Below are 25626 nucleotides of genomic sequence, written 5' to 3' on the forward strand. Positions count from 1 at the left end.
ACTGAATGATTGATTGCCTTCTGCAATACTCTCACAAGCTGCCTGACACAGAAGTCTGTCTCTATCATATAGCCAGCCTGAAGTCTGCAGCTGGATGCTGCCCCACCACTGCCCTCATACGGAGTGATGACCAGACTCAGAGCTGCTTCAAAGTCAGAATGAATGGACAGACAACTTGTTCTTTTCAGATCTCCATGCCAGAGGCCTACTGCCAAGGTAATTCTTGGATGCATGGCAATAAACTTGCCAGGACAGGCAAGTCCTTTTGCTTCCATTTGCTTCCCTCCCCTCTTAGTTACTCAATCAGTATTAGCTGAAGAACAGTTTTGTCTAAGACTAGATTGGAAGACTTCATATAAGATACTCACATGACCTGAGCAACTCATTATCTCATGGACTTCTTTCCACACAGAAATTAAGGCTCAGAAAAGAGGGCCTAAAAGAACATCTCATGTGACTGAAGGAATCAACAGGCACTAAATTTAGGCAGATGGAAACTCCTTCATTCTGACAGCACCAAAAGTGTCTGCTGCACAGGGAACAGCCTGCAGGCTGTAAATCCATATCCTCCCTTTGCTTGTACAGTAATTTCCTCATAGTGAACAGGATCTCTGCATTTACCAAGTAAAATATTAATGCTAAAGTGATTATGGATTTTCTTCCTATCGTGCAGGAGGAACACATTTGAAGCACAACATATTTGAAACAAATAAACTCAGCTTTAACTGCAAATAAGAAAATAGACTCCAAGTAAATAACTTTCAGACAGAACCAGAGACAAGAGATGTTGATGGTAGAAACACAGACTAATAGAACCTGGGGACAGACAAGTGATAAGAGGATAAATTGGGATCTAATCAGCAAGATAGATGCAAACTTTGGAGTGTAATGCTTATGCCAACTTTGCAAGAAGTTTGAAGTCATCTTTTTATTTTTCTTTTTTTAAACACAAGAGTAAAAATCTTACTTAGGGAATGTTGTGTTTGAAATTATCTCTAATTTTGTTTCACGCTCTTGCTGTCTTGCATGTATTCTCTTTGAACATGATACCCATAGACCTGGCATATTTGTTACATACAGAATTAAAACAGACAAACAAAGGTAAAGGAATTTTCCACAGGAAACAGCAGAAATGCTTTTCAGATCAGCAACTGGTTTCAAATTTAAGCCAGAAAGGACATCAAAAGAGAAAACAAAAACCCTTGTAGGCAATGTTTTATCTCATATTTCCTACAGAAGTAGCAGACTCCCTAGATACTAAAGATACCTTTTATTTTAGAGGCAAACAAATTATTTTAAATATAACTGAATTGTAAATATTTATTAGGCCTCTTTTCCATTTGGTTCTCTGAATATGAATAGTCCCAAAGCAGTATTTCCTCTGAAATTTTCAGCTTCAAGCCAATGAATCTGACTGAAAAAAAATTAAATGTGACAATTGAGGAAACACAATTTTTTCTTTAAAACCTTCCACTTCCACCTTTCAAACACTGGGATTTTGTCTAGTTTCAAACCACAGTGGAAACTAGGCTGAAAACAAAAAACACCTTAGGACCTGGGAACATCACTAACCTTGGCCTGTCCACCTTAAGTCAGGCAAGGCTGAGAGTGACCCCACCTTGGCTGAAGCCTAAATTTCTAAAAGAAACAGAAGAAGCACAAAGGAAATCTCTCAGCCAAGTTAGGAATTACATTCTGACAAACAACTAATCGACTTCAACCAACTGATCTGTCCATCGAAGAAAACCTTAAAAAAGTAACAGGATGGTTTGTATGAAAAATAACACTATACATTTAAATTTATATCCCTCAGGTAGCTTATCAGCTAACCCAGCTTGGTCTATAAAGCATCCCATGTGTCCCCAGCTAGTCACCCTGTCCCAGCTTTATGGGTGCTGCTACAGTAAATAAAACTAATGTTTGATCACCCATCCAATCCTACAGCTACTAATGTTCACTGAGATCACCTCTAAGTTGGATATCTTTCTCCTGATGGAGATACTACTGGCATACTGTTTGAGTAAATTAATTGAACTCTGCAATATCACTCACATACAATGAGCAGTCTGTGGTATTTCATACTGTCACACAGCAAGCACTGGGATGGATTGAAATACATGTGTGGTTCATTAACTCTGTGTCTGAGTTCTCAAAATCCAACACCAGTGTGCTGCTGAAGGGTCTGAACAATGTACACAAGCACAGCCACGCTAATTGATGGCCTTTGCTGAAGAGGTAATACTCCTTTCATTGAGATTTGCACCACCAGGATTTTCTCCACATCTGTTGATGGCTTAAAGACACACATGATCAGTCACTGGTGTTCAGTGGACACATCATCCTTCACTGAGCCACAGCAACTCAGACGCATTTCTCTAAGCCTTTGACATTACTGGGCAATGCTTGTCATCAGCAGCACCTGATTTGGTCCTCAGGTCTCTTACCAGATACTGAAGTCGCTGGCGTTCAGTCTCTGGAGTGAATTCTGAAGACATTGGAATGACTTCACCATTTCGGATTATTATAGCTCTGTAAAAGTAATAAAACATCATCAGCACAGAAAAAAATAAGTTTAAAAACCCCAGAAAACCACAGGGTACAGTCACACTCTTATTCTCTTCCGAATTACAGTCAAATAAAGCCATTTCTTTTCTACTGAGGTTGTCAGCAGAACAGGATAATTCCTGCCCTGCATCCTTTAGGCTGGGTAACAAAGTATACTTGTATAAACTGAGTTCATTTTAGAGCCCACAAAAACATCCAAGCAACAAAGGCAAGAGTTATTTCAATTGATGTCTACAGGGTATCTTTATTAAGTGAAATGCAGACACCCAGAGGAGATCCTGCAGAATCACTGATTGTAGAACCACTCTTTGCAGGTTTTAATAACAGTTGTGGCTGACACTGTCTAAACTACTGGCTTCAAATGACTCATCCAAGAACTTTCCAATCATTAATTGATCATATGTCATGTCAGAATGTTTCTACTCCAACATTAAATGGAAATAGCAAAGCAAATCCTATTTAGCACAAATTTAACCAGTTACCTGTTGAAAGATGGCAGGTAATGGTATGACTGTAGATTAGGCAGGAGAGTTCATACACAGTTCTGCAAATCGCAGAGAGAAAATTTTCTCAAACACTTGCCTGTTGCCTCTTAACAATCTGATATGCTGCACACAAAATGGTCCAATCCTTCCTTGGTGTAATGCCACTGGCTGGAAGGAGGGAAGAATTCACCTAATATTTGTACTACATTCTGCATTCATGTATTCACTCACAGAACTATGTTCCTTTATCTTTCCATTATTTAGGCAGCTCTGTAAGTAGAGCAATGCCTGGCACTTTTGATAAATTATCTATCATCCCAAAGACTTTAATGCCTGCTGTGGAACTGTTTCTCAGCCATCAGTAGATTAATTCAGTGTTTAGATAACAGCTCTCCTCTTGAACATAGACAGAATTTGGCGTAGCTAAAAGAAGTATTTGCCACTTGGATTCCAGTTTCTCTATGTTTTAAATGTTTCCATTTCTGTGATATTTTCACCCCACTGATGTCCTATGCATGAGCTAGCTTACTTCCCTTGATCATTTGATCGATTTGCTGTCATTGCCTCTATGCCGGCTGTTCTGATGCCACTGGAATGCAACCAACAAATACAGTAGGCACACAAAGACTGAGAACTTAAACTTCTAAATTTAAAACACAGGCATCTTGAGAAAACAAACTCAGGTACAAACCTGAATTTCTAAAACTAGTGGCATTGGACAGATTTCCAAGTCTTGTGGATTGGTCATTGGACTAAAATTGCTTCCAAATTGTCATCTACTACTGCTAGTATGCAAAAGGCAGCAGCATTATCTATGAGTAAATGAACTGTTCACATTCCTGAAATTCATGTGGCAAAAAGCAGACAGGTTCAGAATGGTACAACAATGGCAGATGTGGGAAGAAGCTCTGACAATGACGGGAAAACAAACGGCTTTACTTTGAAAGGTAACAAATTTACTGCTCTTGGACTTCATTTCCTACTGCTCTTCACTTCCTTGCAAATAATCCTGTGTAGAAATTAGAGGAAGCAAGAGTGCATCCTACATACTGAAGGTTCCCCCTGGCCCTTAATTAAAACCAATATTGTGTACTTGGGATAGACATGGTAGTTGCATGTGCTTAATTTCCTAAAAGAAAAACGTGCATAATTTTTGACAGATTTTTTTCCTCCTTTAGGGAATCTGAGTACAGACTTACAAAAATGCCTATCCAATCAAAAATAATAAAAGTTTGCTGAAAATTTTTCTTTTGCACTTCTGAGACAGTAATTTAAATATGAATTAAGAACTCTAACACCTCTCTTCTGCAACAACACTTTTGCTTTTATTTTTGCAGTTCCTAAGGTACTCATCTTTGAATGAGATTCATTTACTCAGACAGGGAACATTTCATATAACTTATTAAAAAGTTATTTGATTCAGGTGGAGTAGGCCTCCACCTAAGGGGTCTGTAGGTTTAGTAAAGAGTATGTACTCTGGCAATAGTCTAGACTAGACTGATGAAAGAAGCTGATCAGACTCTAAACCAAATTTTACACACTAGTTTAAGCAAGTAATAAGGGATTTTCTGATCTTTTGCTTGTCTGAAAGAGCTAATATAAAATCACACATTGATATAACTGCTAGTACATCAGGCTAATTTTCTAATTATTCTTTGCTTCCCCTTTAATCATCATTTCACAGGAAATCCATATTTTAAAGGCCACTCAGACCAGTCTGGGGTTCACCTTTTTCTTTGTGCACATTGACATGCCTCGTATATATTTTGATAGCTGTCATTCTCACTTCTGTGGGTAGAATTGGGCCCTGAGGGACTCACATCATATAAAAAGCAATTCAGAGGCGAGTGGGTCAACCTTTCACAGCTCAACTTATTTTCACCAGAATTGGCAGCCACCTGGGATGAAAAGCACAACCTAGCACATACACAAAAAAATCTTCAGAGTGGGTGGAATTAAAGCAGTACTGTTGATACGCGGTAAAAGAGAGTTTTATGTTTTTCATTAATGTTTTCAGCAGTTGGACTTTATTCAACTTGCAAGTTACAGCTGTTCATAAGAGTCAAATGATTTGATCTGAGGAATGAGACAGCTCTAGATATGAGTAAAGGGAGGGACACAGACATATACGTACAAGGCACTGGTCCAAATTCAACTGTGGTGAGCTTATAAGCCTGTACTGGGCTCTTTACCTTTCTGCCCTAACTGCTTAGCTCTTTCATGACAGCAAAGTGCATTTCTGATGGCTCAAGTGACAAAAAGGGACACATTTGTTGGTTGTCTCACTGAGGAGACTGGGTGCAAAAGCCTGGCCTGGGAGCCACCCTGCTCAGTGGGGCTTTCCCCTGTGATTGAAAAGGTGCTGAATAAGGCCCTAATTGGGTTTGGAGAGTGATGTGCCCTTTCCATGACCTCGCAGTGACAGAGCTGCCAAGCAGCAACTGAAGGCTTTTTCCACTGAGCAACCTCCAGAGCCCTGAATTCAATAGCCCAGAGTCAATAACTGCTCACGAGGAAGGAGCCTGGCTGATGCAGCAGCTGCAAACAGCACCAGCAACTGCTTTTAGAGACCCACTCTATATGGTCCTGCAGGACAATTAATTTTGATTTTACACTTCCTAATGGCCTAAGCAGCAACATGGTGTTACATGAGCATTACTGCTTCTGCCATGCATGAAACGCTCATGTATGCAAGGAAATAGTGTTCTGACAGCATTTAGCTCCCCATGTATTGAGGATATATGAACGTATTGTTTTATGCCAGAATACAGCTGTCCCATTAAACTGTCAGAAATAACTACATAGGAAGCAAGAGCTCCTTGAATAGATGCGGTTCCCAGACAGCATCTGATTTTGCCATGTTTAATAGTGACATTTTAATTTCCACCACACTGGTGAAACACATTATAGCAGAGCCACAGGGCGAGCCTGCCAAAGGCAGATGGATGATTCATGTTTGCAGAGAAACAAGTATGTCAACACTAACCAAATATTCTCTGATGACAAGGTTGCTTCAGACCCATACCAATCATTAATTTATATCACCAATGAAAGAGTAATTAAAAAACAAAAGCTTTTTTTGGCAGGAGTCACAGATCCTCAGTGCATTGCCCTTCATGCTCTGATACCCTCTCCACACAGCATTGTCTACAGTAAGAAACTGCTCTGAAGTCTTGAGGCCACAGAGGCCAGTAAGTCACTTATTCTGATCTCTTCTAAAAACAAACTAGACCTCCCTGAGTCCTTTCCCCTCTTTTGAACCCTAACTCCTTACCCACAGGAACTACAGGATTGTACCTGCCATTGCATTTCACGTGCTCTGCATGACAATGAAAGTATGTTCACTATCCCAGAGCTGGGATATTCACAGTAAATAGGAATATTTTGGAGAAAAATCTCCCCACAACACAGCTGAAGTGGCCTAAAATGGAAGAAACAAAAACCTGATTTTGTATCTTTTCTGGCCTCTTGAGTTCTTCTGCTCCAGAGAGAAGCCAGACCATGAATAAGTAAATGGAGAGCAAGAGATGTGCCAGTGGCTCAATGCACAAGGCAGGACTGGCAGTCATGGCAAATCCTACAGCTGTCTATGTCTGCTCAGTCACAGGCAAATGAAAAGAAACACCAGGAGCTTAAAAGGCTGCATGTGCATCTGCAGAATACAGTGTACTTATCTTTTGGATTGACACACTGTGTAGTCCATAACGATCACCTACATTCACATCCAACATTAGGTATATGGGTTTTTTCTGTATTCAGATTCAATACTTAGAAATTGTATTTGCTGCCTTAGTATACATTTGATTTAAAATCCATGGAGAATGAAGCAACAACAGTATAAAAATCTGCCACTGCACTGTACTGCTGCTGTAATGCCCAGGGTGTAGCAACCACACTGGCTTAAGGAAAATATTGATATATCAACTGCTTTTGCATTTTTAATAGGGCTAACAACTACCAGCTCTCCTTGAATCAAGCAGGATTTTGGGTTTATTTGTTTGTTTGTTTTTTCTTTTGTGAAAAACACAACCAGCTGAAAATTGCACAGTGTCGTTTCTGTTTCTTATGAGAAACCAACAGAGGAAACTCATACATTTCAGAGGAAGCTCTTGTTGGTTACTCTCATTTCATCATACAGACAAAGCAACACTTTAGTGAACAAGGTCAAGAGTGTAATTCCACTGCTGTCACAGGTCTATTGGGATTCTGCTGTTCAAAACAAAGAGACACCTCCAACTGTTAGGAGTATTCAGGGGACACCCTGATTCCATTACACACTTTTTCAGGCAAAAATGATTTGAAACGCAACATTAAACTGCACATTTCTACAACACAGGATAAAAATCTGGTAAAGGTGACAGAGAAAGACCATTCAGAAAACCCTTTTTGACAGTGTATATCAATTCCAAGCCACAGGGAGGCCATATCCATTTTGTCAAAAGGTGTTAAGCATGTGAATTCAGTACAGATGAAGCAGAAGTGTCTGGCCTGTCTGCAAAGGTATTAGAAATGTGTCAATGAAAAAGAAAGAGGGATTAAACTGACAGAAAGAATAAGGCAGGGTTTTATTATATTCAAAGGGGAACTAAGCAGTAGATTTTAATTACGTGTGTCACAAAATGGCTGTGGAAAAAAGAAAGTAAATCCTAGAACTATGAAATCAGTCTATATGGGTACTTGTTTATTTTGGTAACTATATGCATATATTTAAACAAACCAGGGAAGATCAATGCTAATGGTTGCTAAGCTTCAAACCAGTTGTGCTTTTTTTATTTCTTTGCATTTTCCTAATTGCTAAGAAGTGAAAGACAATGACTATAACACAATTAAAATGAGAAATGTTTTTCCCTTCTGTAAATGACGTATTGGACCTTACTGCCATTATGATTACTGATGACTTTTAATACATTCAGCATTGGTACCTTGATTTTACTTCTTCAAACTGAATTACTCTAATTTAGTCCCACCCAATCCCATTTCTCAGTTTCTTTAGAAAACAGGTGTACAAACACCTCACTGCACTGGCAATAAGTATGGAACTGATCTCATATTCCATGCCATGAATTCACTAACAACGTGGAAGTATAGTGCAAAGCCTTTAAACTATTTCCTTAATTTTATGAATTAAGGCAGGCTGGGGATACTGGAACAAACTATTATATAACATTTAGCTGGCAATAAAACAGGTTCCAGTGATGACATATCCATCACCATAAACCTCAGGTGGAAGCAGCAACCCTCAGCAATACCAGTGGAAAAAATTCACTATTTTATTACACTGGGAGAAGACTCTGTGCCTCCTACATGTCATACTTAATGCCTCAACTCTTACTTGGCATCACTATCAAGAAGAAAACAATCAACAAACTAGGGAAGGAGGAGAGCCACTGAAAATGGTCTCTTATCCTCATTTTCCATTTACTGCCACTCAACAGTTGTGCCACCCTGATTTCTTTGTATTTTTCAGCACAAACATGAGCCTGTTCACAGAAACGTTGTCACAGGATAGAAACACTGGATCATTTTTCTTTCAGCCAAACAAAGTCAACGTTAAGCAGGAGTAGACTCAGTCTGCTTGTGGCTCTTCCTGTGACAATGTAGTTTCATGTTACATTGTGGGTTATAGCAGGCTGCTCAGACACTTTCATTCATCACTTGGGGGAACTTCAGCTCCCTCAAGCCAAAAAAAGGTGTGAGAACTTGTCTTGGTGAAGTATTGCAAAAGTAATTTCCTACAGAAGCGTGCTCTGGCATTTCCTGCCAGAACAATGAAGATCACTCCCAAACTTCAGCTAAGGCTTTTTGCAGACTGCCAGCCACCCCAGCTGCTCCAAGGGTTAGTGTCTCAGCAGCACAACTGCCAAGCACAGCCCTTTCTCCACCAGGACTCTGACTGGCATTCCCAAGAATTTCCTTCAAGGTCCTTTCTTCATGTCTTTGCCACAGCATGGAGCCAAGCATGCCATACCTCTCCTGTGGCAAGATGAGAACCTCCTCCTGCCTTTGAAAAGAAGCAGAGACAGAAATTATGTAATCCAGACCCTGAAAACCCTCCTGAAAGTTGTCTTTCAGAGGCACTTGCAAGCACATGAGCTGTTCCTGTACACACACATGCAGAGCTTTATCCTGTTTCCAATTACCTGACTCATTCATATTTATGTTTCTAGTGCTTAGTGATTCCTTTGGAGAAGGCCTCTAGACACAACGAGGCTGCTGAAACACTCTAAAGCCACTATGCTGGTGGTCTGATTTTACTGAATTTATAATATTACTTTTAATACAGCACCACAAATAGGCAAATATAAACTGTTTCTGTAAGCAGAATAACACAGATTTCCATGGAAGGGCTTACTTCTCATGTTCAATAGCACCTGAGTCAGTCAGGATTTTTCTTACTGCCACCAAGAATAACAGAAATCAGAATTTTTAGAACTGATCTGGTATTCCATCTCATGTATTCACAACAACTTAGTAAGCAGCAGTTAAAAGGATTTTCTGTTGTTGGCAGTCTGCCCTACATTGCATCTAACAATGAGAAGCACCTGGCTGTCACCGACAATGGAACTAAATTACCTCAGTTGTTTCTGCATCACTACTCTACAGTTTAAAATTAAATGTAATGCTGAGCTTGCAGGCTGTCCACAGAGGAGATAGCTTGGAGAAGACACACTGCTCCATCATTTTTGACCCCTGGAGCAGTATGCTTCTAGCTGTCAGTGCCTCTTCAGTGGGTTGCAGCTCCACTCCCATGAGACTCTACCATGAGTGAATTCCCTGCTCTCCTTTAGGTCCTCAAGTGTATCGCTTTGCTAATGAAACCAAAGCATGGAGCAATTATTAGCAGTTCACTTTATTAACTGTGTTTTATTTTAGGGCTAATTCTATATTTTTTGTTATGCCCACCCTCCCACTAATGTGATGGCACTGGCTGTCTGTAAGCAAAGTTCTTGTTTAATTACCAGGAAAGCAAATTTTGCTATTGAACAAGTAGTGACTTTGTAAATTTACCTATACACTTCTAGTAATGTCTACTCCAGCTCCAGTGGTACTAACCCAAATGTGAATGAACTAAACAAATGCTGTGTAATTAATTACTTTCCTGATGGTTTATATCTCAACACATCAATCTTTCAGAAAGGGCTTCAGCTGGCAGCTAGAAAGCTATTACAAACCAGTTTATAGTGACACTGCTAGCACACAAAATCTGCCCACCACTGGCTCCAATACCCTTAGGCTGGGGGTTTACTGCTCTCTTAGGATTCATTTTGCCCCGATGATTTCAGTGTATTCTTCATCTGAACACAGCCAAGTACAAGGCTGCACTGATGACAGACCACCACGTTTCTGTAACATGGCTGAACAACACGCCACCAATTACTCAGGCCATGCCAGGGAAATGAACAAAGAAATGCAGTCACATCTCTGTGGCCAGCTCTGAGCCTCAGGACCAGCATCTGTGGAATCAGTCTTTTTCCCTGCTGTCCAGGATATCACATTCATCTCCAGGACAAGTTACTATGGCAACTAAACCTGGGTTTAGTGGATGAAGGCATTGCTGTGCAAGTCAGTGTTTATTTTGCCAGTAATATGGCTGGGATCTGGCTGTCCATGTAAGATGGAAGTAACAAGGATTTTTTATCTCTCTGCTCTTCACTGTCTTTCCATTGACAAAAAGAATGACTTTAGCACCTAAAGGCATATCTACTTTGATCTCAGCTTTTCTGCTTAACTCGATACCAGTTGCAGGATGATATTGGAAAAAGCTGGACTGAGATGTAAAAGCAAAGATTGCAACTCATGCTCTCTGCTCACTCCTCGTGGGTGAATTTTTTACCAAAGCCCAGCTTCATTCACCCACACAGAAGTGACCAGAGCCACCACCAAAAGTCCCAGGAGCAGGGCTCAAGCAGCACTGCATAGCTGCTGCTGAGACTGAACAGCCTGGGCTGCCTGCAGTTTGTTGAATTCAGGTCACTTGAAAAGCTTTTCAACATAGTAAGGACCACAGCAGACACTGAAACATACACCAAGCAAGCCTTGGGTGCTCCCTCTGCTCCTCCTCCCTCAGTCCAGATGGGAGCTAGAGAACCAAGGTACTCAGTCTGATTTTCACGCCTTGGTCCTGGCCCTGCAACACTGCAGTGAAGAACTTGAGTGTCTCTATGGTCAGCTACACAGGCACAGATTTAAAAGACAGTTTGTTTGGAGTTTGTTGGAGATTTTTTCTCTCTTTTTATTTTTAAAGGCTGAACACCCATGAGAATTAAAGTTAATAAAATTCTTTATTTCTGGAAACCAACACCAATGAACTGTGGCTTTACAGTTTACTGGTATTACTTGAATAGCCAAAAATCTTCTCCTTCCTCGTTATCTGGCGCATAGGATAATGCCTGTGTGATAAGGACCAAAGATTTAACTGAATGTACCCCTCTCTGAAAATGTTTACAATGGCTTCAATACCTTGCTAATTGCCATAGGAACTGCTAAGGCTCTCCCAGGAAAAACAAGAGCTTGGAAAAGAAGTAGGACATTTGTTTTGCCTTCAAAGCCTGCAAACATTTACCACCAAATTAATAATTTCTGCCAAGTCAGTGCTGGATATGACATGTCAGTAACCTGGAACTTGTCATTCACTGGATAACTAGAAAATGCTCTTCCATAGCACTGTCCTTTGAGTGAAAGGACTTCTTTCTGATCCAACACCTTCTCTTCACACCTCACCGTAAGTGTTTCTTGAAGTGCCTTCAAAAGCTTTACCCAGCACAAAATCCTGCAGTATCTGATGTTGCTGTTATTCCAATGAATCTTGTGCTCCTGCTTCTCCCGGGAAGGAGACCAGGCAGGAAAAGGGGAGAAGGGCTTCCTGCAGGCCTGCAGATCATGCTTCTAATGAAAGGAGACAGGAGGAACAGAGAGAGAGGACATGGCCCTGTCTCCTGAACATGGCTAATCTTTTCCAACATATTGGTCTAGTCAGGATCTGACCTCTCCACCTATCAAACTGCAGGGATGGAGAATGTACATGGCAGAGACTTGCCTTGCTTTGAATTCAGTCTCTCCTCACTACACAGACCTGTGAGCGAACCAGACTTAGATCATCTGTTGCCCTGAAATGATCAAATATTTTTTATTTTCAACTGACTCTGTCAGAGAGCTAATAATAACCTATAGGGGGATGTACCATAGATCAGACAAACTTCAATCTATAAGTGTTGCTCTTGCCTCTGGGAGGGTATCTTCTGAGAATCTGGAGGAATGAGAACTTCAGAGAATGAAGAGAAAGCCCTACCAATTGTGTGGCCCCAGTGTATTGCTCAGCCTTGCAACTTTCTCTGACCCTTTTTTAGGAGAAGACAGGAAAAAGAATGCTTTTCAAAACACTGCAGACTGGAGAAGCTTAGTAACTAAGTTAGTCTTTCATCTGGAGACCTCTAAGTCTCTAGTACGAAGCACAGTTATTGTTTATGCAGACACAGATATAAGGAAACAAAGAAGGCTTAGGCCTGAGACTACTCACAGAAAACAGGGAAAAATACACACCATTTAGATTAGAAGATGAGTACTTACAAAAACCAGAAAATTAAAGCTTCCTAGACAGTAAACCAAGGACTAAAGTAAACTAATTTTATAACAGCAATATATTAGAACACTTTTTAGTTTCCATCCTTACAGTGTTAGCACTTCTGGCAAAAACGACCCTGCTAGACTGCCTTGAGGAAGAGGTCAGATACTATGAACCACAAAAATGGCTCAGAATCATCAATGTTGACTTCTCAGAAATTCTATTTAAGCTACACTGCCAGTCAGCAGATACGTGGCTGTTTCCATGCCACTCTCATTTACTTCATAAAAGCAAATTAAACCCCAAATCTGACTTCCTATAATGAGAACTAACCATGAGGGAAGCAGCGAACAAGTACCATGACAAAGAAGAGGAAGTATAAATGTAGTAAGCTTCAACACAAGCAGCAAATTCAAAAATAATTGAAATGGTAAACAAATTCAATTTTCAATTCACTATTTTATTACACTGGGAGAAGACTCTTATGAACACACTCTCCCACACCTGGTCTCTTGAAGTACCAATGAAGTTACTTTACCTCCACCCACACAAAACCATCACAAAAATATTCACTCAATGAGCTCCTACCATTTAATAAACCAAAATGCCTTAGCAGTAATTTTACACTTGGAAAAAGGAGGAGAAAATCTATTCTGGACATGAGGAGGTATGTTCAAGTAGAATGTGAATATGCCTTGAAAACATAAATCCTGGGGAGCAAAAGCAAGGAGGCAAAAAGATGATAAAAAAGAGCTGATGAAGCAAAGCAAAAAATTCAGTGACCCTGCAAGTCTCTGAAGCCTTTGAAACATCAGGCTCTTTGCTTTCATGCCATGTTCTGTCAATAAATCAGGAAAAGCCCAAGAACCCATTTGCAGATTTAGTGAGGGTTTCAGGCTGTATGGAAAAGTCAAATCAACTTGTGATGTTCTGCTTCTTGTATAATGATAAAGGCACAGCTTCCCTACGTGGCTCCAAGCACAGCACAAAATGGAAGTGCCTGCAGTCTCCTAGCAGCTCCAGACAACACAAAAGCCAGAACAATGCCTGTGCCAAACATGGTTAATATGATCATATTGCATTACAGTCATTGCAGTGATATTGGACAAATGTTATGTTGCATGAGGCTATACAATAATTGGGCAGTAATCAGTAAAAGCATTAAGTCCCTGTTTTACAACTGCTTCATCAGTAGCTATAAAACAACAACCTAATAAAGAGCATAAAACTAAAAAGAACTGAGATTAACAAGGCGTGTCATGGCAGTTTAGATGTAAAAGTCACTTTAGCAATATAGAATTGAACAACACGGTTTAAAACCATGACCAAAGATTTACTATTCCATATTTTAAAAAGAAAATAAATAAAAAGAAGCTATTCCAATGGCCTAGTTTTCATTGCAAATATGTCATGCTGGTAAGCAAAACACAGCACCTCGATGCTCACCAAAAAAAGCACTATATATTGGAGAGCTGACTATAGCACTATCAGTCCCTAATCAGATAACCCTGCATGGACAATGTTAATCACTGAAAAGATGAAAGAGAGAGAAAGAAACATTAGAAAAAGCTTTGGCTGATATTCAGATATGAATTTTGACTGTACAAGTAGGTATATTTATGGCAGAGTCCAAGAATGATCAGACAAGCCATTAGAGAATGAAAGCAGTTCCTTCCAAGTTGTTTTTATCAGGCTCTGAATGCATCACCTCATTTTTAGTAGGGTTCTGGTATCATGTGCAGTTAACATGTAATTATTACAGAACTGTGATTGCATCGTTAGCAGAAGTTTAATTATATCATTGACATTAGTGATGCCATAACATCAAGCTCAATAATAGTTCATAACAAAACCTACAATTAGCACAATTTTTCCTCCCTTTTACACCAACCAAAAGTGTTCAGCTTGGAGAAGCCTAATAGTCCATATAGAAGTGAGCTAGGGCTGAACCTGAAAGGATTCCTGGCTGGTAATTTAGTAATATGGTAATTAAAGTCTTTTCATGATGTAATTACACATCAACTACAAAAGGACAGCTGCTATACAACACTGCCAGGGTACGTGGCATGAAATGATTAGATTTGAGAAGCTTTGGTGGATAAACTGAATACCACAGACATAAGTCTGAGGTATAGCTGGCACCACACAGTACATTATTATTCAAGTCTCACACTTAAGGTTTCCTTAGTCTCATTGTGATAGTAACAGTTTGTTGCACATACCTTGGTCCTCTGACAGCAGAAGCTGTTCAAAACCCCACTTTAAAAGTTTCTGCTGTTTTGAAGTTCCCTGAAATTATAAAGCCTAACCTTTGGTTAGGTTTGCATGAACCCAAAATGTTTATTTCCCACACAAAACCTTCAGTCACGGATTCCTATCTGTGGGAAACTTGATTTATTTGCAGGCTTTTTCCAGTGGGGTAGCAGAGAGGGAAGAAGGAGAATGAGGAGAGGGGAAAGGCACAAATGAGTAGGTGAACTCAGAGAAACCAAAAACTAAGGATTTCGTCATCTAGTTCCAACAGCAACAAGACGAAGTCCCCTATTTGAGAGAAAAAGCAAACCCACCCTTCTTCTCAAGAGCAGATAACCATTTCTTGAAGTAGTTTCCTTACTGTACTTCTCACTGCCCTCCCTTTTATCTGTAGAAACAACTAAGTTGACTATACAAGGCATGAGACAGCAAAAAGAAACTTTTTTTTCCCAACTAACACAAGTAAAATTTTTTGACTACATAACTGTGCTCTTCAAAATACAGGAATGCACTGTGCACTTGTGGCAGGGGGCAGATGACCTCAGAGTGGCTTGTCTAGCCCTAAAAGGTCATTTGTGTCATGACAACAACCCGGATGTTTTGCAACAGCTGGTTTTTTTTCCCTGTAAGTGGGAAAGAGGGGATTTGGTGGGAGAGAGACGCAAACCAACTGATCTACACTTTTAAGTTTTAACATTTCTTTTGAGCAAGGAAAGTCTAGGAATGGACTTAGCTGAAAATGAAACATTTTGAAACAATTCTCCTCGGCATTCGAGAGACTTTCTGTGAGATCCATTTCAGAAGTGCAAAAGCAAACTATTTTGAATCTGGAGGGACTTCATTACCAACAAGATGTTAGGAATGAGAATCTGAATCCTGTTTCAAACAACACCCAGTCTTCCTGACGGTTTCCTTTTTGTTTCCTGCCCTCCTTTTTTTTCTGAACAGATGCTCTGGATAGACTTAGTGAACATGCAAAACTTCTTGAAGACTTAGTATGTTTAATTACAGTGACACCAATACTCTGGCACCAACTCCAGATCACCGCCAACAGCAGCGTCTTGCACTTGGGTATCAGAGGCTGCAGTGGAGCTGAGGCTGCTCTCAGGGAGCACAGAAGGAATCCTGAGGGAACTGGAAGCAGCCAGTTCCAGTCATTTGAGAACAAAGATCTTGGCTACTCAGATGTAAGTCCTGCACACCCAGTTTTACACAGAACACTTTGAAGAGACAATAAAGCAAATTAGTCAACTCAGAGAAAGAGGCTCAACTGTACTTCAAGTGCAATAGCACAGGAAAACATGATTATTTCTCATTTAATGGCAGAAGAAATATAATGTATTTCAGCTAGTAGCTCTGCTGACCAGATAGGTGATCACCTCAAACATGTTTGCAGCTATGCTGTGAGGACTCACTTGACATTTGATACAAAAAGGAGATTCAAATATGACACTTGTCAATAGAAACTGAGTGAACAACTTGCAACACATACAACAAATTTAGCATCTTAAAAACAATCAGCAGCATGAAAAGAACAGAAATTTTACGCACAAAGGATTTATCTGCCTTCCTATACAGTGTAAAGCAGCAAGAGACAATAAAAATCTTAGGTTTAAACTACAAAACCCTTGAGTGTTGTCTCTGTAAGTATGTGGGTGTACACACTACAAACATGAACTGTGTAAGCACAAACCTTAAACACAAACATAGCAGTCTTCACCTAAAGACTGATGCTTTAAGTCTTAGCTTTCATATTTTTCAGATTCTGAACTGCATTAGTATGTAACTCTGAATTTCATATAAAGTGTTAGCAAGTTCTCTTCACAGTTTAGTTAGACAAAACAAACCTTTTCCAGCCTGAGAACCAAGGATACCATTAAAGTTTCAGCCCCAAAAAGTGTAAACAATAGTGAATAGAGAAGAGCAAACTGGGACGATGGGACTTCCTAACCTGAAGCTGCAATTGGACAATCAATGCCGATTTGTAAATGGACCAAAACTTAAAGTGTGAAAAATCATGACCAGTCATCCATCTTGGGTGGAGCCACAGCCAGGCTCTTGTACTGCCCAAGGTGTATCCTTTAAAGGCCTTTTAATAAATACCTACTTTACTCCTTTAACATTGTCTACCCTCTGTTCCAGGTAGCCTCGTTAGGCATCAAGACAACATGGTTCAATACCCTTGCAGATGTTAATTACTCAGCTATTAATGAACAGAATACATGAGAGTTAGTATTGCATGTGAACTCTTCTCCCTGCCCTGTTTATGCAGTGCACTGCCAAAAGAAACATGTGAAGTCTGAAGTCTTGAAAGAAGAGCCTCATTATCTCTCTCCAATGGTGGTAGGGGCAGGATTAGAGAGGGGAAAAGATGCAAGTGAGAGAATTCCAGTATGCTCCTATCTTTAGCAACATCAGAAGACAAAGAAAATGCTCCTTATCATGATTCTTCAAGAACCCAACTTCAAAATAAAGTAAAGCAACAGCTCCTGAGCAGCAGCATTCAGTTCTGAGAATTGGACAAGTACTCGAGCTAGAACAGGACAAGGCAAAAAACCTATATTGTGATTAGCCTGTTTCCCTCTCCTCCTCCCCTAGGGCAAGAGTAGCAGCTATTTGCATACTGATCACTACCTTCCATTACACGAAAATCTGGAAGCCAAATGGCCTATCAAGACTAAGCCTGGCAACAGGAGCCAAAGGACTTCCCATGGAACAAATGTAGCCCTATCAGCTGTTCCAGATACAGTCACCTTGTCAGTGTTCAACACACAATTCTACTACACACCCAATACCTCTTCTGTTTCAATGGCTTTTTAGCACCTTTCCACTTCTCTGCAAACATCAAGTCATTCAGAAACTTCTACAGGACCAGAAGTGCTATCAGTTTCCCTGACTGCAACCGCTGCTCAAGATACTGGAATGCTATCTCTGGCACTTGCATTCACTTCTGTGAGAAGCGCTAAGTGTCCAGCCAAGAAACAGAATCTTCTTGTGATGCTGCCTGTTTAAAGGGACTCAGTAACATCAGGCCTGGGCAGTTAGGGGTGAAGGATTAGATGGGGAGACAACACACTTACCTGCTATCCCCAGCGTTTGCCACATAAAGCTTCCCCAATAAATACACCACCACCAGGGCTGTGCAGCCGCCAGAAATGTTATACACGGTCCTCTCTCGCTCTATCTGCAAATCCTGGGGGAGAAGAGAACAAGGTTTATAAAGACAGCATTGCAATTAGTGCTTGAGAAAATGAAGTCTCCTGGAGAAACCAAAAATACAATAGAGTCTTTATAAAACTGTATGTCGCGCTGTCTGCCTTTTCTTGCAGCTATGAGCTCAGACAAGAACAGAAAGTTGAGGAGTTCCTATTACTTATACAAAGATGTTTGGGAAAAATCAGGTCAGGAGACTGTAAAACATCAGGTATTAAGGAATAAAGAGCAACTCTCACAGATGCAAGAGAATTTGCTACAGCAAAATCACAACGAAGGCAAAAATAAATGAAGCTTAGCAACAGGTACCTCATGGTATAATTGGAGAGTGCTTTACATAGGCAGCAGATAACTAATGAGACCCAGCTACAACATGAATAACTACCTACTTCCCAAGAGGAATGCTAGGATTGTGGGCTATACACCTTAAAAACAACAGCAAGATGCAGTTGTGCCACAAGGCTACCTTTCAGAAACAAAGGGAATGAATGGACACTAAATCGATTCTGAGTGCAAGAAACATTATATATTAAAAGAGTCCTTCTGCTTAACAGAAGCAGAGAATGCAAATTATACTTTGCAACAACAGTCAAAGTCCCTGGAAAGAAAAAAAATCAAACACATAAACACACACATGTGTATGTATGTGTATGTATATATATATATATATATATATATATATATATGCCCCAAGAAAGCTTGCAGAACACAGAGTAAGTAAGTAAATGAGCTACTTTCATTCATACATTTCAAACAAACACTGAAGTGTATGTAAATGAATTAATTCTGCTGTCTGTAGTTTAGCTTCAGGTAGTAACACACTGCAAATTACCCTTCTCTCCTGTGTCCATTTCAAACTGGTCTGTTCTTATAATATTGGATTCAAATAGGGAGCATCATTTAACATCACTATTGCAAGTACTGGCAGATCTTTTCCAGCTAAACTCTGCCTACTTTTATGTGTTTTTTTAAATGAATATATGTTGGCCTGATCTGTACTTCAGCCATTTTCATATCTGCACCAAGGAACAAACAGCTCAAATTGTTCATGCCTTGGGGTATGAAATTTGGAGCTTTATTTTAGAGCTAAATTTATCTGAAGAAAACCACTACAATAAATAAAACTGTGACAGGTGCAATTTGATTGAAAATCTGCAGAGGTGGGAGGAGGCCCCTGTCCCACGCTTTATCTCCTACAAATGTGAGGGGAGGGAGCTGACCTGGTGCAGCAGCAGGATTCTCAGCAGCACTTGGGCACTGCCCTGAGCCAGTGGGCAGAGGTGTCTGTCACAAATAACTTGCTGACTCCTCACTGGCCAATGCACACACATGCCATTTGTGCCATGAACACAGTGCTGAGGGGCTGTCCCAGCAGGCCATCCTCAGCTGTGCGTGCAAACTGCACGTGGCTGCCACAGGGACATGGGATCTACCGCATTCACCAACTTTTTGGGGGGGATGGGTGGTAAGGACCAGGAGGAAAACACCTCCAAGCTATAAATCATATCTTGCAGAACCTTTGGTCACAGACATGGACCTGTTATAAATGCCTCTTTATCTAATCTTGCCATAGAAAAGCTGATTCTCCTCCCCATGCCTTCTGTATTTCTTAAAATTAAGCTGAAAAGAAAGTTCAAAGGAATCTGACATTTCTAACCGTCAAAATAATTTAAACTTACAAATACTACAGATTTTCCAAGCACTGCCAGGAATTTTAAGAAACCTTCATTTCCACAGTTCAGAATATCCTGCAAGACCTTCAAACAATGTGCATTCCTCACCTGCTTTCAGTTCTGGCATACATATACTTTGCAAGTGCTGGAATGTCTAAATTAAAATGTATTTCTTCCAATAAGCAGATTTCAGAAGCATCTATTATAGGAGAGAACATGGATAATCCTTAGGGCCTCTTTTTCAAAACATTCTTGACTTAAACTACATCTGTGTACTGAGTTTTCTCAAATCATTGCTGTTGTTGGGTTCTCCCACCTAGAACTTCAATTTAGTACCATGACTTGTCAGAGTAAATTGAGTAATATGCATGTTTCAATATTACATACTTTGCTTGACATTTTCTTTTTCAACAGCAAGGAAAGAAGGCAAGGCTTCCTAACAGCTCAACAAGATTTGAGGGAGAAAAATAAAGCAAAGTAAAACTAAGCTCATCAATGCCACCAATTCGTTCTGATGTAGAGACATTGGCTTTTAATGAAATACATTGTAACAGTGGTGCTGGGAAAGTAGTACAAACATGGGCAGAAGCCCCAAAACGCCTCTAAACGCCTTTATGAGTGTAAAGGGGCTCATTCTAGACAGAGTGTATACAAAGCTTTCCTCATTTTCCAGCAGGAGAGAGATTTCTGAGGTAGTGTATCTTTTGTTGTTGTTGCTGGTTTTGGTTGGGGTGGAGTTTGTTTGTTTATTTTGTTTGTTATTTTTCCCCGCAGGAGCAGTTAACTTAGCCGGAGCCGTGCCGTCCGTGCCGGGACACGTGCTGCAGCGGGGGGCAGCTGCTCCCAAGGGCCTGCTCCCCTTCCCTGGTGCGGGATGCGGGAGGGCGAATCGCAGCCTGCAGAGGGCACCGCAACGAACCGAGCAGGTGAGGGCGAGCACGGCGGCTTTCCACACCGGGCCCGGCGGCGACGGGGAGGCGAGAACGCGGCGGGCAGGAGGGAGGCCGGGGCCACGCTCCCCACAGGCCGGGGCCGCCTCCTCGGGGCCGCGGCGCGCCCGGCGCGGGCCGCTGCTGCCACCTGGCGGAGGCTGCGCGCAGCGGCACCTCCATGGGCATCCGCTCGAGCCGCAGGCCAGGGCAGGGCCGGCTACGGGAACCGGGAGGGTCTGGAATGCCTGCAGAGACGGAGACCTCATGGCCTCCCTGGGCAGCCTGTTCCAGTGCCCTGGCATCCTCAGCGTGAAGAAGTGCTTCCTCCGGTGCAGGTGAAACTGTGGTTTAGTTTATGGCCATTTCTCCTCATCCTGCAGCTGGGCAGCACTGAAAAGATTATGGCACCATCCTCTTGACACCCGCCTTTCAGATATTTATGCACATTAATGCCATCCCCTCTCAGTCTTCTCCAGACTAAACAGTGCAGCTGCCTCAATCTCTCCTCACAGGGAGATGTCCCAGTCCCTCAATCGTCTTTGCTGCTATGAGAAACAGCTACTCATTTTTCATAGTTTCGCATTACTTATCTATCACACTGCCCTGTGCTGGATCCTCTCCAGTCTGAGGAGGCCAGACCTGGACACAGCGCTTCAGGTGTGGCCTCACTAGGGCCAAGGAGAGGGGGAGCATCACCTTCCTCAACCTGCTGGCCACACTCTTCTCCCCCTCTTTTCACCTATATTTATCCTCAGAGCAGCAGCCTTTCCTCCTGGATCTCAACCTTGCTATGACAGAAAGCAGCTTTACACACACAGTATTAGGTATCTGGTAAAAAAAAGTTTCAGAAGGCATAAACATAAAATTAACTTCTTAGCATGCTTTATATCAAATGCCTGTAATTCTATTTAAACTCTCAATTCTACTGGCTATATAATGAGAGGAAACTTTCAAAAAAGTGAACTGTACAACACATGCCATTCTCTCAAGACTGTTCAATTAATTAAAATGGCACCAATCTAGAAAAAGCACCTGTCTAGATTTCATCTAAGTAAAAAAAAAATCTCACTAAAAAAAGAAAATCGTGATACAATGAATGCAGATGTATACCTCCCAATAAATCATACAGACTAATTCTGTACCATTTCTTCCCATTTAAAGTTAAATAGGGTTCAGAGTAGAAAAGGTGCTCTCTCCTCTTAACCTTTCTTGCAAATACATACAGCATCACACATGTATACAAGGTTAAATACAGGGAAAAGACAATAATTTGATGTTTCTATCCAATATGGAACTGCACTCCTGGCTCCTTTGAACTGAATCTATAAATGCACATCTTAAAACTCAACTCAAGATGAAAATTAGAGGATTTGACTTATGGCACCTTCAAAACTTGAGCTTATTTATTTCCTTTTAACTGGAACAATTGTGATACTGACAACTACTGACATTTGCTGTTTTTTAGACAGAGCATTAAATTATCTGAAAACACAGCACAAACTTCCTAATTCCAGTTTCAACACAGAAAACATCATTTAGATGTACTTCAAAATGGAGACAATTTAATTGCTAAATGTCTAAGTTAGGCAATGATGATCTGTGTCAGCTTTCCACAGCATTTTACTGCATGTAGCTGTTAGACAAGAACTGTCAAAAAAACCCCACATCCAATAAAGGAAAAATAATTTTTAAAAGCCTTTTGAAAGCCATGAATCACATTTAATTGAGACTTGAGGAAAAAACAGGGAGACCTTAACTACAATTCAAAAGCAAGTTGGGGAAAAAAATAATGGAAATCGGGAAAAAAAATGCTCCCAGGAAAAGAGGATAAGTCATCATTAGATAAACCTGTCAGGTCGGACTCTTTAAAAAACAGTATCTACTTGTTACTTTCACTCTGTTCACAAGAATCCTTTGCAGCAATTGATGATTCAGGAAAAACCACCAAGAAGTCTGCCAACGTGTCCAGGAAACATGAGCTTTCCTCAAGTGCCAGCTACATTGGTACACTCTTCTGGCACAAAACCCTTGTACACACTGCACATCTTGACTGCCCTGACCTAACTCAACAACATCTATCGTGTTCCAGTACAAACAAGGGCTGATTAAACAATGTGCTGTGGAAGAGGCCCAAAGTCTTCATGCAAAGACTAGAAGGAGTATAAGCTAGCTGGAAGTTAAATAGAGACAGGAGAAAGATCAAGCACTGCAAGCACAGATGAGACACAGAAATGCTGATTTTATGAATTACTCCCTTACACAGATGAAAGAAAACACTCTTTTGCCTAAACCAAGTATAAGTCCAAAATTCCCCTAGAAGGTTAAAGTAGATACAATTTAATTATCTACTGCTTTCCTTAAGCTGGCCATCTTTATAAGATTTCCTGTAAAACTTAATGCTGAAATTACATTGCATTGGAGTAGTCATTTGTTTATCAAAGACAATGATGAACTTCAGCCCTCTAATATGAAGCACGTGGGAATTAAGATACTTGATATGTAGCCTGTAATCAAAGATGCAGTGAGGAAAATGTTCTGTTTAGAAACAGAGAGAACAGATTAGCCTGAACTATGCAATGAATACCTGAACACCATAACTGTAGTGAGTTATCCAGTGTTTCTGCATTTGTCAAACTCTACCCACAAAAGCCCTCACAACCAGATCTCTGAACATAAGCTGAGATGGTCTTCTCTGTGAACCTACCAGAGACGTGAAGTCAAAATAAAGCAGTGCAACAACAGCCCTGTTCACTCAGACACGTTCAGGAAGGCAGCAATGGGAAATGCACATGCGGCTCTCCTAAGAGAAGTAGAGAAACAGCCCTTCTACACTCTGTTACTTTCACTGCCCAGTCCCACAGAACTCCACTTCTCATCTTGCCTGTACTTGGAAACAGTTTAAACAGGAGAGAATCCCGCCATGCTCTCAGAGCCTGGCACTCTTCTGGCCTCAGAATTACACCAACTGAAGCATGAAATCGGTGTTCCTCTTAAGCATGCTCTGAACCCACTAGGGTGCAGTGGATGGCCATGGTCATCTTCTCCCTCATTTCTCAACAAAGAAGGCAGCAATCTCATCCTCCCTTTCTGAAAAGGTGTGCTAAACTGACAGATTTTCATGCATCCTCTTTCTTTTCATCTAGCAGAAACTGAGCCCACTACCCACAGCGCACAACCTGCCCACACAACCCCCACTGAAGTATGCCTAACCCATGGCTGTGAATGCTGCTCCTGGACCTACCCACCTGCAAGTCCAAACCCAGCTGGTGGGTCTGCTTGCCTGCACTTCCTTGGGAAGAAAGAACAATCCAGCAGAAGATAATTGTTTTTCAGAACTCAAAGTGAAGTACTACTTGTAACAACAACTGTAGTCTCTAATTAAATGCATGTACTGGACGAAATTCACATACATCAAGAAAAACAATGATCAGATATTTCTTTTCAGACAACAAATAAAACCACTGGGAAACACGGAATAGTTCACAGTCCTTCTTTTCAAATAAGAGGCTTTTCTCAAAACTACAGCAACAAAATTTTAAAAAAAACCGCAACACTATCAGACCTCCCAAAACCTGATCCACATGTGCTTACTGGCAGGCCAAACTTTTGCTCTGCCTGACAAGAATGACTTTCAGTAATGTGGAGAAATGAGGGGGGGAAGTTGTGCAGGAACTACATCAACTACAGAAGAGGGAAAAACAGCTTCTCTAGGGAAATAGATGGATATTCTGTTCCCATAGTGTCATGATTTCCTGACAGTTGTTCAGGTTGTACACAAGTCAGGAAGGTGGTAGGAATGAACTTCATGCCCCACTCACGCACAAAATCTGCCTCAGTGAAGAGCTGCAGACGCTCCACAGACACTACTCCAACACCAATGTGAACTCTGGGTCATTGGACCAAGCAGCCTTTGCTGCTGCTCTGGTAGGGCAATGAGGCTTTATCAAGTGCATGCCCACATACTCAGCCTGATAACTGCCAGTGCTGAAATCTGCACTGTAAGGCAATATTGATCTTTATCTTACAAAAGGAGGGGGAGAAGAAAATTAAAAAGAAGAGTATTATACATTGAAAATTCACATTCATTGTCACAGTGCTACCTGGGAGTTAAGATGCAGCTCGAGCCTCACAGGGGTGTGTGTACCTGGTAGGCTGTTGAGTGCTTAAACAGTTCTGTTCACACTCAGATGTTGTTAAAGCAATGAAAGAAAAAGAAAAAAAAACCTAATCTTCATGATCTCCAGGTGATGTGATTCAATGTAAACAACAAGGACTCAGAGACCTGAGACATACATACCATTTCCTTGAATGCACTTTCTATGGCCCCAATAACCAGGCACTCATGTGGGATCTTCTTCTCCGTGAAGAAGCGTGTTGGGGGCGTGCTGGGCGAGCCCGGGGCTCCCACACCGCCGCGCAGGGAGGCTGCCCGTGTCAGCGTCCTGCTGTTGCTGGATGGGTTGTCAGGCTCCTCTCCCAGGCAGGTGGGTGGGAGGACAGCTGTGTTCCTCAGGATGTCCACAATCTCCTGCAGCTGTTCCAGAATGTGGTGCTGCAGCAGTTTGGAAGCGACCACAGCTGCCCCTGAGCCAGCATGTCCATCAAACAAGGACCAGTAGTACAGGTTGATCCCATCTGTGTCCTGGAGAAGCAAGAGGGGGAGAAAGGAAAGGAAAAGAGATGCTCAGTGTTAAGCTCAGTGTTAGTCACCTGCTTCCTCTGTGACTGGTGGCACAGAGGCAGCAGGTGAAACACAGATAGCTTTCCCAGAGGTAACATTCTTTCTGAAACACAGAAATACCCACAGTGTCAGTACAACTCTGGTTGAAAGAAGACATGCTTATTTTTACCACACTTCCCCAGCATGTTTTTTCTTTTCCTTAACCTCTTAAAAAAAAAGCCCGAGAAAAAAATTGAACTTACAATCTTTCTTACCTTACAGC

The 25626-nt window shown here is 41.2% G+C and overlaps 1 protein-coding gene across 1 annotated transcript in view; it reads right to left on the bottom strand.

Moving 5' to 3' along the window:
- Positions 1–25626, bottom strand: part of PPM1H (protein phosphatase, Mg2+/Mn2+ dependent 1H) — a 131151-nt gene that overhangs the window by 39048 nt on the left and 66477 nt on the right. Inside the window, exons 3-5 of the mRNA XM_064701849.1 lie at positions 24981–25325; positions 17946–18058; positions 2445–2529 (exon numbers count right to left, since the gene is read on the bottom strand). Of these exons, the coding sequence (XP_064557919.1) occupies positions 2445–2529; positions 17946–18058; positions 24981–25325 (543 nt within the window). The remainder of the gene's footprint in view (positions 1–2444; positions 2530–17945; positions 18059–24980; positions 25326–25626) is intronic.

The sequence above is a fragment of the Zonotrichia leucophrys genome, chromosome 1A (genome assembly GCF_028769735.1).
Source record: "Zonotrichia leucophrys gambelii isolate GWCS_2022_RI chromosome 1A, RI_Zleu_2.0, whole genome shotgun sequence".
In the NCBI taxonomy this organism is placed as follows: Eukaryota; Metazoa; Chordata; class Aves; order Passeriformes; family Passerellidae; genus Zonotrichia; species Zonotrichia leucophrys.